Source organism: Pongo pygmaeus, chromosome 16 (assembly GCF_028885625.2).
Source record: "Pongo pygmaeus isolate AG05252 chromosome 16, NHGRI_mPonPyg2-v2.0_pri, whole genome shotgun sequence".
In the NCBI taxonomy this organism is placed as follows: Eukaryota; Metazoa; Chordata; class Mammalia; order Primates; family Hominidae; genus Pongo; species Pongo pygmaeus.
Genome location: NC_072389.2, coordinates 55125958 through 55143026, shown reverse-complemented (window position 1 = coordinate 55143026; position 17069 = coordinate 55125958). Strand labels below are relative to the sequence as shown.

The 17069-nt window shown below is 39.6% G+C and overlaps 1 protein-coding gene across 13 annotated transcripts in view; it reads left to right on the top strand.

The window, feature by feature from the left end:
- The window catches only part of ATP8B4 (ATPase phospholipid transporting 8B4 (putative)), a 337888-nt gene that overhangs the window by 285271 nt on the left and 35548 nt on the right, over positions 1–17069 (top strand). For 12 of the 13 annotated variants that reach the window (XM_063652222.1, XM_063652224.1, XM_063652223.1 and 9 more), the window contains 2 exons: positions 2207–2390; positions 2944–3167. In XM_063652222.1, coding sequence (XP_063508292.1) covers positions 2207–2390; positions 2944–3167 — 408 coding nt within the window. Of the gene's footprint in view, positions 1–2206; positions 2391–2943; positions 3168–14747; positions 14863–17069 lie in introns of all 13 variants that reach the window. The other variant, XR_010123815.1, reaches the window with a different exon arrangement.

The window sequence follows — 17069 nt, the reverse complement described above, 5'->3', positions numbered from 1 at the left end:
AATACAAAAGCTCCAGTTACACTCCAGTGAAATTATAATTTATATGCACAAAGAATCTCACATCTTTCTCTGGCTTTGATGATCATTTTTCACTTTGGAGTTTGGACAATAAATGTATCTTCTTGTAGACAGTTTCTTAGAGGACAAAAGAAGTTGAGTATGAGGATATTGTGTTTTCTCCCTTGCGATCAGCTGTCTGTTGTTAGCTCTTAGTGCTTAGAGCATTATCCAGCTGGATTCCAGACATAATGATGTGTTGCCTTCTACACCATGGAAAGTTACAGAGCTCAGCTGCAGGCCAAACTCAGTTGAAAGTTTGTCCAGATGACACAAAATTCCTTTATGCACAGAAGAACAGTAACTGAAAATTACGACTGTCATCTGGGTCTTAAAGCTGGTGGCCCCCAAGCTGAATTCCCCAGAGACCACAATATGGAAAGGGGACCTTATGAGTTATACTTTGACTTTCTCTCAGGCTCAAAGAATCCAATGTGTGGTGGCATTAGAGTACTCTGGTGATAATTTATACCATTCTCTCGCTCTGTCTCTAAGTGCATTGAAAGAAGGAGGTAAGATAGATGCTCTTCAAGAACACCGTCATCTTCAAAGCCTGAAACTCATGGAACCATGAAATGCCATTTTTAATTTAAGGAGACTTGACTATGTTTTTGCTAGTATGGTCAGAAAGCTTTTTTTTTTTTTTTTAATCATGATTCTAATTTGCTCAAATCCTGATGCTTTGCAGAACGTAATTGGGCCTTTGTTTTTTCTCAGAGTCTTAACATAGTTTTTCACTTGCTGATAATAAAAAAGAGAGAGAGAGAAAGAGACCATTCTAGGCAAGACAGACAGTTATCCGTTTTCTCTTTCAGAAAGAGTGATAATATTTGAAAATGCCAACTCACAATTTCACCTAGGAATTATAGGTTTGAACATGAGAATTTTCTGTACTGAGTTATGTTTTTATATTTATTTACCCATCCAGCCATTCATCCACTGGCATTTTTATTAAGCATGCCCAGGTCACAGTGCTAAAGTCTGAGGATAAGACTGTGAATAGAACATGGTTCTCGTTTTAGGGATTGCTGTCTAGTGGGTGAGATAATCACACAGTGGTATGACAAATACTGTAAAAGAGGAATGAATGCAATGCTTTGAGAGCACAGAGGGAGACAAATTTACTTCCTTGTGGGAGAATCAGGGAAGACTTCCTGGAGAGAGTGATATTTTGAAGTAGAGGTAATGGCAAGTACAAAGGCACAGAGGCAAGAAAGAGCCCATTCAATCATGAGGAACAAGCAATTTGGCACGATGGGGAAAAAAGTGTAGACTTAAAAGTGGTGGTAGAAGATAAAACTCAAAAGGAATGCAGGGGCCAGATTGTGATGGGCTGTGAATGTCTTGCTAAAGATTCACTCAAAGATACTGATGACTGAAAGTGTAAGTGGATTTGTTTCCTCTTAATGTGTTTATTAAAGAATTTACAGTAAAACATTTTCTAGGAAAACAAATTGCACAGTTAATTGGAAGGGACTGTGCTATCTTTTTTAGTGATTTCTTGGCATAGCTAAAGGCTCTTATGCATTTGGATAGGAGCAAGAGTAGAAATGGTTGAGGAACCCTGTCTGTGACACAGCTTGCATGCTCCCCTTTTGCACAGGCCTCTCTGGATTTCAGTCACTATGTTCTTCAAGGGACAATCCCCAGATCATCTGCTTTTCATTTTGCCTGCACATTAACAATCACAACAAACTAAATATACAAAACAACAATGCAAAGAAACAAAAAGCCCATCAGATAGAATAAACAAAATATCATCATTTGTAGTTCATTCTAAACTTGGTGAGCTGGTAGATAGGTTCTGTCTTTTGTTTTCATCAATTTTCATGGTTTCTAGAACTTCTCCAGCATTTAACTCTCTCCAGTGCAGCATGATATCAAGGAAGACATATAAATGGCAGTTTCGTTTATTTTTATTTTAAAATTCCTTAGTAGTATTTTAAAATTTGCTTAGGAGTTCAGTCCTCATTTCTTTAGTTTTTGTTGCTTGTGTGATTCTGAATCAACAATGACTTTTTGGAGCGAATGAAATGGTTTAGCAAACAAATGAAATGGTTTTAGCAAACAAAACAAGACATTTGTCTTGTTTCTCAACTCTCATTTATTGTTTCCTGTTCTTGTTTGAATTTTATTTTTAATCACACAGGCTCATGCCCTAGAAAGTGATGTGAAGAATGATCTCCTAGAACTTGCTTGCATGTGTAAGACTGTGGTTTGCTGCAGGGTCACTCCACTCCAGAAAGCCCAAGTGGTAGAGCTGGTGAAGAAGTACAGAAATGCTGTTACTTTGGCCATTGGTGATGGAGCCAATGATGTCAGCATGATTAAAAGTAAGAGGATATTTGCTCAATGGGGTATGCTGCATACATGGGGGTCCTCAGTTTCAGCATTTAGCAATATATAATCACTAGATTGCATTAAAATTTAATTTTGCCAGTGATTCTAAAATGAATGATACTTCTGGGTCCAATGCTACCACCATTATTAGTATTCATAACAAAATTTCTTTGTCTTTAAATAAACCATTTGTATATTTTTAGGCTAGAAAAAGACGTCGTTCACCTTTTACTATTTGAGGAAGTAAGTAGCTACGGTGTAGAGGAAAGAACACCAGACCCACATTTGTAACATGTGACTTTAACCCCATCTTTGCCACTTACAAATTATAAAAACTTCTGTAAGTCACTGAACTTTTCTGAGGCTGACTTTCTCTTTTGTAAAACTGAGATAAATATCTATCATAAGTGTTTCATGAGATAATATATGTGAAAAATTATAATTGCAATGGCTGTAAGTTTTCCGTAAATAAAAGAGGAATGACAAGTTTCCGAAAGAGATTGTGGCTTTGTTTTGGGAATGACAGTGTTCCTCTTTCCTTTGTAGGTGCTCACATTGGTGTTGGCATCAGCGGCCAGGAAGGATTACAAGCAGTCTTAGCCAGCGACTATTCATTTGCACAGTTTAGATATCTCCAGAGGCTTCTCCTTGTTCATGGAAGGTGGTCTTATTTCCGAATGTGCAAATTCTTATGCTATTTCTTCTATAAGAATTTTGCGTTCACACTTGTGCATTTCTGGTTTGGTTTCTTCTGTGGTTTCTCAGCCCAGGTTGGTAAAAAGCATGCTTTTTTTTTTTTTTTTGTATGATATTGCAAATGACTTTTCTTCATAGCTCTTTACTATAAATTAAGCGCATTTTTTAATGGCTGATTCAAGTAACAGTATTACAATTATGTAATTGATAGTTGACTTGAGTTTTGCACCCAAGAAGAATATGTATCTAGCTGGAATTTTATTTATTTATTTTCTTATGTAGATAGTCAACCAGTGAGTACTCCTTCCGTGCATACTTAAGTTTTTGTTGAAATGTTTTTGGTATGATGACAGGTAAGCTTGTTGTAGAGATTTAATTTAGAACAGAAGTCTGCAAATCACTAATAAGAAATGTTGAGGTATCTTTACTGGGAAGATGGTTTCTTGTCCAACACACTAAATGTATCTGGGCTGTTTGGTACTCTGACATCAAAGTTGTTTAGACAGCAATTCATCAGCTAAAAGTTGATCTATAGATAATGCTGGTAGGAAGAAAGAAAAATTAGCAAATTTATAAATTAGGATTCTATTTTTGTATCACTTCATATACATTAAAGGATAGTTATTTAACCACACATCTTCAATATCAGAAAAGTTTTAACCCAATGAATCAACTGTAAAATGTAATGTCTATATCATTTAAATATACTTATTAATTTAAAAAATTTTTTACCAAAAACTTAAATGTAGATATGGCATTGACATTTTGAACAACAATACAAGAAAAAGATTGTCCTTGAAAATGAAATGGTAACCATAACTCTCAGAGATTTATTCAATTGTTCTTCCCTTCTTTGGGTTTAATCAATGACACTGGATTCAACAATATGCATGAAGGTGATTTTAAAAAAATCATTTTATTCAAAAAGACTGAGTATAAATGAAATCTTTGCATCTTCTTCTTACATGTGCTAAGGGAGATTAGTGAATTCCTTTTTACAATGAAAATACATTTTCAACATTTTTCCCTTTTTCTGGGAAGTTGAGATTTCTTAAAGTGAGGCACACCTGTTCCCATTCCTAATTTTCTCTTTTTAGGATAACATGCCCCAAACTAAGAGTAGATTATGTTGACATTTTTGCCTTTTTTTGTTAATCTCTTGACAGTTGAAGTAAAGCAGAGTCTTGATTTTAGCTACTCAGAAGCAGAAGTTATCTTAGTGCTACTTCAAAGTAGGCATGGGGCTGGGGATATTTACGTGCTCATAATTCCTCCTTTGTCCAACAAAGACAAGCATCGGAATGTGGCCTGTGGCTCCCTAGTCTGTTGATTTTCCTTCCAAATAAGAACAAAGCAAGACCATCTGCTAACGGGTGTTTCTAAGAGATCTAATTTTCATATTCCAAAGGCTTAAGGCTGAAGAATCTCAAGACTATGAAGGGACAAACCCCATTTAAACCTCTTAGAACACAGAAGAGTAGTCAGTGATTTGTATTTGCAGACACACTAAGCTTGAATAGGCAACTGTTCCACTAAGTTGTCTGTTAAAACTGTGAAGTTGAAACTAACGTTCAATGACTTCTAACCTCTACATTTAGGTTATTTTCTGGGTTCTGATAAAATTGGTCAGAGCCAAATGTGAAGCAACTAGAATTTTTATTCTTTCACTGGTATTTGCATTTTAAAAGAGAACAGCAAGGGAGAACAATAATTGCCCCAAAGACATGAGCAGCTTGATGGTTGAACCCAGCTGTAAGGCACACCACCTGTCTGTGATTAGGTTTCTGAAATGTTTGATTTAACTAACATGTTTCTTTTCTGTGTCCCTTTCTTTCCCTTTTGTTTTTTTACACTGAAAGCTCTAGTTAATTGCACAATCTTCATTTTGAATCCATTGTTAGTCCCAGTTGACCATCTGTGTTCTTTCCTAAGCCAGTGAATTGGGTTGGGCCAGTGGTTCTCAAGCTTTGGCGTGCATGGGAATCACCTGGAGGGCTGGTTAAAGCACTGCCCACTGGGCTCTAGCCCCTAGAACTGTACTTTGAGAACCACTGGGCTAGAAAACCTAGAATATCCCAAGTTCTGCTTCCTTGAACCCAGACCAGAGTAAAGTCCAATCTGCTGACTTTTTGTTTTGTCAACAACATTAGACCCTATTCATCTTTTCTAAAGCAGAGGGGCCAGTTAAGCCAACAGCTGATCTCCCCTAGTTGAATTTTTCCAGAGGATTTAAAATCCTTTCAGCCCTCTTGTCAGACCACTGTCCCTGAAGCATATTTTACCTGTACTAAGACAGGGCCAGGTGGAAAACGGATGTCTGTTCAGGGTACAGGATTTCTTTCCCCAGTTTAGCCAGTCTATTATCTCTTACCTAGCTTAACCATTAGCTCCTTGAGGAAAAGAAGTACATCTAACTCATCAATACATCTGTAATAAAATCTTGAATGTTACCTGCCATACAGAAGGCCTTCTAGTCATTTCATGTTGTTGGGTGTTTCTATAGTCCTTTCCCCATGCTTGAGGCAGATGCAGCAAAGAGAGCCATTCCAATGTGCCTACAGTCACTCACACAGTTGCCACTTACTCTACCCACCCCAGGGGCCATCCCTGCAGGCTCTGGATCTGGTCTGTTTAAACGTGTGCAGCCAGATCACCACTGTGGCAAAGGGGCTCAGGGTCTTAAGATCTGAATGTGGTTATGGAACTGATTTCAGAATATAGAATGCTGTTTTTCTCAGTTGTGTTAATATTAATATGATACAATAGTTAATTGGACTACAGGTGATACATTTCTTAGTTATTTATACATCCTTTCATTCTAGGAAAGACATAGATTGGATTTTCCAGGTGTTTTGGCTGGTTCTTGGCTGATTTAAATAGGGCAGGATACCTATTTTTAGGCAGAGGAGCAATCACCATATAAAAATAATTCGGCCTCTGAATAGGAGTCCTGGACTGCTATCTACTTTGCCCCAATTTGTATGATGACGTTATCAAATTGGGACCAAAGCTTATACTGGAAAGGGTACTTTGGTCCCACTATTTAAGGATTTCACTCATTTAATAAATATTCACTAAGCCTTTGCTATGTGTCAGGCCATGGTGCCTCCTGGACCTTATATCCTGGGTATGTTAAGAAGTGTGCTCTTGATGGCCATGGCAAAGTGTGATCTCACAAATTTTATTAGCTATTCATGTTGTGGAATGTTTAAGGTTTTATTTCCAGACTTGTCAGAGAAGTAGATAGGCTTTCCAGGAGAGTGACAAGTAGTAATTGCTTATCACCTGTTGGAGAGGAGAGGACAGCCAGTCAGTGACAGTACCCATGTAGTGGCATCAATGCTGTGGGGTCAGCTTCTTTGTAGAATCATGATATTGTTGACACTAAGAAGTAGGGATACAAACAAGTTATAATTATACCTAACATTTAAATAGTACTTACTATGTTTCAGGCATTGTCTAAATGTTTTACCTTTATTAGCTCAGTAGTTACAATAACCATATGAAGTAGGTTTTACAATCATGGTCTAGATTAGCTTAATTATGGTAAAAAACACATAAAATTTTAAGTGTAGAGTTTGGTAGTGCTAAATATGTACACGTTGTGTAACAGATCTCTAAAACTTTTTCATTCTGCAAAACTGAAACTTTATATCCACTAAATAACAACTCTCCATTTCCCCTAGTCCCTGGCAACCACCATTTTACTTTCTTTTTCTATGAGTTTTCCTACTTTAGATACCTCATATAAATGGAATCATATAGTATTTGTCTTTTTGTGACATGCTTATTTTACTTAGCGTAGTGTCCTCAAGATTCATCCATGTTGTAGCATGTGGCAGTATTTTCCCTCTTTTTAAGGCTGAATTGTGTTACATTGTACGTATATACTACATTTTGTTTATCCATGTATCCATCTATGGACATTTGTATGCTTCTATAGCATACAAAGAGGTGTATGCTTCTATAGCAACAATTTCAAAACTTGACATTGCCTCGCTATTTATCCCAGTTCTAGTGTTTTGAAAACAATAAGGTGTACAAAGAGCAAAATGATGCCAAGAATATCGTCCCTATAGGAACAGGCTATTTATGTTTCTCCCTTTACAAAAACTTCCATTTTGATAATTAACTCTAGTCCAAGGGACAAAATACCCCTGTTTTATATACCAAGAGGTGTTGTTTCCACCTCTTAGTCTATATCAGCTCTTTGTTCGATATTTTCTAAATAATAATATTTGGGAGTTCTACTGTCCAGTAAATTCTATTTCTTCCCACTCTCACCTCCCCATCTTCTCTCTTCAGGCTTAAAAATTTACAGTTCACATTAGTCTGTGAATTGTAGGCTCTGACAATTCCAAATGTAAAGAAACACTACTATATTTGACTCCAAGATGCATATATATGTATTCTCACATCTGACATCTCTAAAACTTGGATGTGTCTTTACAGTCAAAAGTATATTACAATATCCTTTGATCTGGATTGAAGTCAGGTTTTCCAGAGAGCATTTGTGTGACTTCATCCAGTTCCCTGTGGGCACTGCTGCCAACCTAAGATCTTTCTCTTTCCAAAGATTTTTTGAATTCAGATTGCAGATTCTAGTGAATACCAGCTTGTGGTCCATGTTTTCAAGAGAGATTTTGTCTCTCCCTTTAGTTAGTACAAAGTTGACATAGGCTAGTTTCCTTGCAGTCCCTTTCTGCATGAAGATTTCTGTTTTACACCGAGGATGTAGCTCTTTGTTGCCCTAGCTTTATGGGAATGTTAGATTCCCCATTTGGTTGAATTTTGGCATTGATAATGGTATTTCTTACAATCAATTGTGCTTTAGAGTCAATGAGATTTGGTATTATTACCCAAACTCATTTAGCATGGAACGCTGCTTTTTCTAAGCAACACATATAATGTACTGTAGAACAGGTGCCATATGGAACTCACTTTGGGACATTCTGGAATAGATGCTTCTATAGCAACAATTTCAAAACTTGACATTGCCTCGCTGTTTATCCCAGTTCTAGTGTTTTGAAAACAATAAGATGTACAAAGAGCAAAATGATGCCAAGAATATCGTCCCCATAGGAACAGGGTATTTATGTTTCTCCCTTTACAAAAACTTCCATTTTAATAATTAACTCTAGTCCAAGGGACAAAATACCCCTGTTTTGTATACCAAAGTAAGGGTTTACATTTAAACTTCTGCAAAGTCTTTTCCATTATTCTCAGTTTTTTTTCAGATTATAAAAATATTTATATGTGAATATATCTCAACTTTAATACTACTAAAATCATATTCTTTTATAACTTTCTTATTAAAAACACAACTTGTCACACTTTAAGAAAGTTCTCTTGATTTACATTCTTCAAACATGTTATTTTTCTTAATGACATTCTGAAACCCAGATTATAAATTATTTAACTATTCTGAGTCTATAGACGTTTAAGTTTTTTTTTTTTTTTAGGCGAGTCTTGCTCTGTTGCCAAGCTGGAGTGCAGTGGTGTGATCTTGGCTCGCTGCAACCTCTGCCTTCTGGGTTCAAGCAATTCTCCTGCCTCAGCCTCCCGAGTAGCTGGGACTACAGGCACGTGCCATCATGCCCAACTAATTTTTGTGTGTTTTTTTTTGTAAAGACAGGGTTTCACCATGTTAGCCAGGATGGTCTCAATCTCCTGACCTCATGATCTGCCTGCCTTGACCCCTCAAAGTGCTGGGATTACAGGCATAAGCCACTGTGCCCGTCCCAAGATGTTTTTAATTTAATAATTTCTGTCTTCCTCATCTGTGAGTCACAAGACATTGTCAACTTGCTAATAGAAAGACTTGCTTGCTATCTTGGGAAGAGAAGACAAAATAATGAAAAGGACAAACTCTTGCCCACCTAGAACTGGTTTTTCTCATTGGGAAATAAAGAAGTGCATAAATCAGTCTAATAAAAATATTGTATTTAGTTGGGTGCAGTGGCTCACGCCTGCAATCCTAGCACTTTGGGAGGCCAAGGTGGGCGGATCACTTGAGGTCAGGAGTTTGAGACCAGCCTGGCCAACATAGTGAAACTTCGTCTCTACTAAAAATAAAAAAAATAGCTGGATGTGGTGGAGCGTGCCTGTAATCCCAGCTACTTAGGAGGCTGAGGTAGGAGAATCGCTTGAACCTGGGAGGTGGAGGTTGCAGTGAGCTGAGATCACACCACACATTCCAGCCTGGGTGGTGGAGCGAGACTCCATCTTAAAGCAAACAAACAACAAACAAACAAACTTGTATTTGAAGGTAATTTGAAAGCATGGGGAAAGGAGAAATGTGTGAGGATCTAGGATGACTTAGGAGGATCTGGGATGACTTAGGCACAGTTAGTCTGCAAGCAAGTGTATGAATATTTTAAAAATTAAGTGGAGATCTGAAGGCCTGAAATTCTAGCTCCTTTCAGGGATTTGGGGCCTGATTTGCAGAAGGGTGTGAGACTGTGGAGTAAAAGGAGGACATCCCTCCCCTCATACACTTTCCAACTGACCTGTAATTAGCTAAAATCTTCTAATTTCTAAAATTCTATTTAATACCAACTCATTCAGAAATACCTTTCAAAAACTTCATGGCATTGAATGGGGAGCTTACTTAGCAGTATTGTCTATAGCAAGAAGCCTGTTCTAGAGCAGGTGTTCTACCACTGTAAAGATGGAAACTCTGGTGTTCCTCAGCCTCACCCCACGTGGGAGTGGCCTGGCATGTTCGCGGTACTGAGGACTGGCTGTGAAGGTGGCTCGGATTTGGAATTGGGATTGGCAGGGATCATTGTCTCTTCTCCATTCCCTGTTTTTCACTGGAAGGACCTGATTAGCAACAGGTTTAACTGAAAAATGTTTTGGCTTTTTTTCAGTCCTGTTTTTCTAAGGACAATATGCTGTAAATGAGGCAAGTGAAAAGAAAACAACATATTTGTAAGAACTACAGAGAATAAGAATTTTTGAATGGGGGACAATTTCACTGTCATACTCTCTCACCTCCCCGTTAAGATCACCCAACATGTGGCTTTGGCCTCCAACACCACGCGTTGGGTGATGAGACTTTCTTAGCCACTAAAGCCCCTTAGACAGCCACTTACTTCCAGTCTTTTAAAGAAAGTCAGCTGTCTGAGGTCTTCCCACTTCCTGCCACCCCTCTCCTAAACTGCTTTAACAGGATTGAAAGCTCCATAGTGAAATGGAGCCAGTAGTAATAACAACTCCAAGGCCTGGCAGATTTGGTAATAGCCAGCATCTCTTTAGAGGCCATTCCTGGGTAGGCTTAATCTTCCATCACTTTCTCTGTCCAGTCCCAACAGCAGTGAGACTCGCACACGTATTGTCCAATGCAGAACCTGTGGTCTGAATGCTTGTTCATTTACCAACAATAAACTGGGTGCCAGTTTAGGGCCAGGTGCTCTGATGCCCCCCCCCCAGGAACAACAGAGTGAATCAAAGGGATGCTGTTCCTACCCTCAAGGAACCTACAGTCTGGGAAAGATTTTATTTTCATAAATGTGAAACAAATGTTGAATAATCCCAAAATCTCCTTTCTTTTATTTCTCTACTAAAAATTTCTTTTGGAATAAGTTTACTATGGATAAGCCATGTCTTGGGGCCAATCCTGTCAAATCACAGCATGATTCAAAAGCACCTAAATATTCTTCCGTGTACCTCTCAACAGATTGTTTGGAAGTAATCTTTTCTTCAGCTGGAAACATCTGACCAAACGTAAACAGATTGTGTTTTTTAAGACACAATGTTGACTTTCTAAAACACCAGTTTAATTATTTAATGAAGTGACATGTGCTATTTCTTTACTACATCAGTCTGCCTTTGGGGCCTGGTGGATTTTATCCAGGCAATTATTCTCTGATGAGAGCTCCAGTAGATTCCAGCCAATGCCCCATCCTGGTAGGTGGGCTGGGACACATGTGTAGGCAAATCCAGCTGTGGTGTGCAAGGCTTCAAGAAGGCCGATGGGTGGGAGCATCACTGCCTGTGGGATCGTGGCACTTAGGACATCTGTGATGGATGGTGATGTGATGGAGGCTGGGTTGTAGTTGGTTTATGGACTTTCCTCTGGTTAACTTCAGTACGTTGCTTATGTTGTGACTGGCCTGGGATGTACAGTGAAAAGAACCTGCGGACCAGACTCCCTTTTGTTTCCTATGTTGGGTGGAATTTCCTGGGAGAAGCAGCGGGAACAAAGAACAAAAAGTATATATCTTGTTGAAACCTAGAATGTTTACTCTGGCAGAGAATTTCAGAGATATTGAGTCCAGTCCCTCGTTTTACAGAGGAGGAGCCTGATCCCGCAGGAGCTGAGGATCAGTGATAGGCAAGGCTAGGACCGGAACCAAGTCTCCTGGCTCCCACTTCAGCGCTCTGCCTACTCTACCTGATGATAGGTGACCTCTTGGGTTGTCATAAATTTGGAAAATCTAATGGCCATAAGCTTTTTTTTTTTTTTTTTAAACTGTCTTCCCTCAACCCCTAATCAGCAAATGTTTGCTTTATTTGGAATCTAAAGGAGAAATATCCAGAAACACTTAGTTCGATATGACTACGTGGAGGAAATGAGCTCTCTATTGAAAGAGACCTCATGTCTTGTGGGGTGTGTCATAGCTTAGAGCTGTGGGAGGGACAGGCCTGTCTCTAGGCGAACTGTTTTGTAGAATCATCTGGAAGCCTGAGGACACCTTCTGCTGGCAAACGCTGCAACTCAACTGCCACTGAGAAACAAATTAAATATAATTTGTTCTAATGAGATTTCCAGCCAGATTTCTGGAACAGAGAGGTTTGGATAAAGGAGACTAAGTCTGTAAACTGAATCATGGATCCTTTTTAAGGACATGCCTTATCCCAATCTATTATTGAAACCCACATGAGTTTTGTGGCGTTCACTGTGGGTTTGGATTCACAATTTATACCTGTAACTTATTTTAAAAGCACCCTATGCCTTCAGGACTTTTCATAAAGAGGAACTGTCCCCTACCAAGAATACAGCTAAATAAAAAAAAAATTGGTTGAGGTCCTATTTAGAAAATTCATGCTTAAAACTATGCAACTACTGGTACTGTGTACTTGTGAGATGATATTATCTGATGACAATTTATCATTGTCAGTGAGATACAGGGCTGTGTATGTTTTTTTTTTCTTCAGTTCTACTGTGATATGGAAGCAATTATCTTGTCAAGGCTGGAAAAACTTTAGTTCTGTCAAACAGTATACTAAAGCAACAAAAAGTTTGGAAAGTGACGTGAAAGACTGCGACTAATCTTAAGGCTTTGATGACTTCATGGATTTGGTTACCTGTGAGCCCATCTCCACCTGGCATGGTAGCTCTGCTCCCCCTCACCTTCCAGATGTGCTCTGGGGAAAGTCCAGGACTGGACAAGTGCTCAGGCCTGGGTCACTCCTCCTGGATGCTGTGAGCGGGTTTTTACTAATTACACAAATCAATAACAGATGTGCTGAGGCTGAGCACCTCATATTTATTCCACAATATGTTTTCTTTAAATGACAAATGTTTTTTAAGGCCCCCAAAAGGTCATTAGATAGGTTTCCTCTGCAACACATAGGAAAAGGGGGATACACATCTCCAAAGAGGTAGTAAGTTCATCTTGTTATTTGAACAAGGAGCTCAGCCAGTGGTCGAGCAGAAAGAGCAGAAAGCCCTTTGCAGCTGTTTAAGAACTTTATTAAGGTTTATTTAAATGTGTCATTCTATAAATCACAGGTTTTGTGTTCTCCAAGCTGTTTTTAGATTGTAATTTGTAGCTGGAGTATTTTTAACTCTATATAAAATGGTTGATAAGGCTGATAAATTGCTCCCATAAAGAAGGGAGCGAGGAGCTTTCCTTAAATAGAAAAACAGTGAAGTTGGAAAAGTGAACTCTCCTCCCTGTTTTTTTTTCTGATCTGTGAAGAGACACTTATAGGATTTTAAACAGACTTGTGACATCTTGTAGTAGCATGGCTTTTCTCTCTTGTTCAGAGTATCGGAGATAGGGAACAAATATTTTGGAGGCAGAGGTGCCATGGCTTCCCCTGTGAGTACGGGTGCCCTAGGGAAAATAGTTTTTTTTGGGACTCCTTTTATATAAACAATTTGAGTCACCCAAAATCAGAGTGTCAGCCTAGAAATCTGAAAAGAATCATCATCCCTCAACCCCCACCCTGCCCCTCTCTTCAGGGCATCTGGTCAACCTGTGTTGGGTGGGTTGGGAGGGAAGAAGAGGTGGTAGAGTGCCTGAGCATGCTTGGAAGAGGAGAAACAGGGAGGTTGATCTGGGCTCATGTGCCCCTCTCAGCTAGTCCTAGTCACCAGAAGGGGGCCTTAGAATTTTTCCAAGGGGATCTAAGGACCACAAGTAGAAGTGGGGCATTTACTAGAATAACTATTTGAGTAGCTGGAGATCTCTTGCAAGGATTCTTCAACAGAAACCTGTTGTAGAAGAAACATTGCTTGGCCAGGAATGGTGGTTTATGCTTGTAATCCTAGCACTTTGGGAGGCCGAGGCAGGTAGATCACCTGAGGCCAGGAGTTCAAGACCAGCCTGGCCAACATGGCAAAACCCTGTCTATACTAAAAATACAAAAATTAGCCAGACATGGTGGCAGGCATCTGTAATCCCAGCTACTCGGGAGGCTGAGGCAGGAGAATCGCTTGAACCCAGGGGGCAGATGCTGCAGTGAGCCGAGATCATGCCACTGCACTCCAGCCTGGGCAAAAGAGTGAAACTCTGTCTCAAAAAAAAAAAAAAATTGCTTCTGGCTTTAATTTCTGTGAAAGACCCTGAAGTCTAAACTGTGCTAAGCCAATGCCCATATGGCAAAGTTGGTTTCTAAGGTAAAGGACTCAGGTTAACACATTTTGGTAGAGCCTGAGATAAAAACCAGAATTAGAGTGAACAGTGATTGATATAATTAAATATTCATGAAGAAAGTAATTGTACCAAGGTACTCATTTTTCTTTAAATCTTGTTCTGATGTTATATTGATTTCATGGCTACCATAGTTTATTATAGAAATAAATATCTATGGTTAAATGTCTCAATAAAGAATTCTATTTTTATAAAAATATAATCAGCATGAAAATGTACCTTTTTATTTACCCATTAAACACATCTCTTGAAGCTTGGATCCCTGCATGCTCCCCCCATCCTCCCTCCTTTCTTCCTTCTGTAATGTGGTGCTCACTTATTGAGCACTGTCTTTCAGGTGCTGTCGTGGCATTTACCTTATTTCATTGAATACTCACAGCCTCCCTGTAATCCTCATTTTATAGCCTGGGAAACCAAGACTCAGAGAGATTGAGTATCCTACTCAAGTCCACTTGAGTTCTGTCTGCTGACTCCCTTACCCTTAAGACACCAGCTTCCTTTTATTGAGCAGGTGCTGAGTTTGGTTCTTGGGCCCCACAGGTGAGTTAGATTACCCGCTCTCAAGTAGCTCACAGTCTAGTGAGACAGGGCTAGGAACCAGCATATAAATAATTGTAAGTCAGTAGTTAAGAAGCAGTGAGATATGGGGGCATCATGGAACTACCGACGAGTGGTCCAGAAGCCACTCATGGAGGCAGGGAGTGGCTAGGACTCAGAAAGGCTTCCTGGAAGACCTGCCCACTCCCCCTCCCATGCTGACCCTTCCAGGATCCAACATATTGAAGCAGATGAGAAGTAAGAGGATGGACATCCCAGCAGAGGAGACAACAGGAGGAAAGTTCCAGAAGTGAAGAATAGCTTGGGCAGGAACACAAGCCATCAGGTATCTGGGGAGTGATTTGATATGGGGTATTGGAGAGAGGGAGAAATCTCAGATTTCTGATTTGGATGCTGGGGTGGATGTGACGGTATCAGATACTGGTATAGGGAACCCAGGAGGGGCATCTGGTTAAGGTAATATGAGGATGAGCTCTGGCCTTGATATATTAAGTTTGAATCTATGCTGCATCCATGGGAAAATGCCTAGTAGAAAGTTAAATATGTAGCATTTACTAAAAAGTTGTAAAATAATTAATTCAACAAGTATTTATAGAGCACCTATAGTCAACAAATGTTTGTAGAGTATCTACCAATGGCTAGATCCTGCTCTGGGCATTAAAATTATAGTTGTGAGTAAATTTCTGTTTTTATGGAGATTATATTCTAGCAGGATGAAGACAGATAATAAATAAATCAGTAAGATAATATCAGAATTGTTAAGAAAGAACTTGGTAATGTAAAAGGTCTCATTGAGAGGGTGAGGTGACACTGGAGTTGTGACCTGAGTGTTCAGAGGAAACTTCCATATGAATACCTTGGGATTAAAATGTTCCAGGCAGAGAGCACAGCCAGTGCAAATGTCCTGAGGCAGGAACGAGCCAGATAAGTTGGAGAAAGCCCATCAGCGAAGCCTCAGCTAGGTGAGGGAGGGTGAGAATGTTGTGAGGTAAAGTTGAAGAGTCTGGCAGGCAGGGGACCAGGAAGGGCTCTTAGGAAATGATGAATAGGGAGTCTGGATTCATTCCAAGTAAAATGGAAAGCCATTAGAGGGTTTTAACCCAGGCCAATGCTATTGTTGTTATTTTAAATCAGTGGTCCCCAATCTTTTTGGTACCAGGGATGGTTTCATGGAAGACAATTTTCCCCGACCTGTGGGGGTGGTTTTGGGATGAGACTGTTCCACCTCAGATCAACAGGCATAGAACTGGCATATGCACAGTTCACAACAGGGTTCATGCTCCTGTGATAATCTTATGCAGCCGCTCATCTGACAGGAGGTGGAGCTCAGGCTCACTTGCCTGCCATTCACCTGCTGTGAGGCCTGGTTCATAACAGGCTATGGAATGTTATAGGCCGTTGGGGACCCCTGTTTTAAATGCCAAAAAATAGCATATAAAATTGTGTATGCTGTCAATTACATTAAACAAGGTGAGGGAAAGAAAAAGCCTTCAAGGAAACTTTCTTTTTTTTTTTTTTTTTTTTTTTTTCTGGAGACAGGATTTCACTTCTGTCTCCCATGCTGGAGTGCAGTGGTGTGATCTCGCCTCACTGCAGCCTCCGCCTCCAACGTTCAAGTGATTCTCCTGCCTCAGCTTCCCAAGTAGCTGGGATCACAAGGTGCACACCACCATGACCAGCCAATTTTTTTTTTATTTTTTTAATTTTATTATTATTATACTTTAAGTTTTAGGGTACATGTGCACAACGTGCAGGTTAGTTACATATGTATACATGTGCCATGCTGGTGTGCTGCACCCATTAACTCCTCATTTAACATTAGGTATATCTCCTAAAGCTATCCCTCCCCCCTCCCCCAACCCCACAACAGTCCCCAGAGTGTGATGTTCCCCTTCCTGTGTCCATGTGTTCTCATTGTTCAATTCCCACCTATGAGTGAGAATATGCGGTGTTTGGTGTTTTGTTCTTGCGATAGTTTACTGAGAATGATGATTTCCAATTTCATCCATGTCCCTACAAAGGACATGAACTCATCATTTTTTATGGCTGCATAGTATTCCATGGTGTATATGTGCCACATTTTCTTAATCCAGTCTATCATTGTTGGACATTTGGGTTGGTTCCAAGTCTTTGCTATTGTGAATAGTGCCGCAATAAACATACGTGTGCATGTGTCTTTATAGCAGCATGATTTATAGTCCTTTGGGTATATACCCAGTAATGGGATGGCTGGGTCAAATGGTATTTCTAGTTCTAGATCCCTGAGGAATCGCCACACTGACTTCCACAATGGTTGAACTAGTTTACAGTCCCACCAACAGTGTAAAAGTGTTCCTATTTCTCCACATCCTCTCCAGCACCTGTTGTTTCCTGACTTTTTAATGATTGCCATTCTAACTGGTGTGAGATGGTATCTCATTGTGGTTCTGATTTGCATTTCTCTGATAGCCAGTGATGGTGAGCATTTTTTCATGTTTTTTGGCTGCATAAATGTCTTCTTTTGAGTAGTGTCTGTTCATGTCCTTTGCCCAC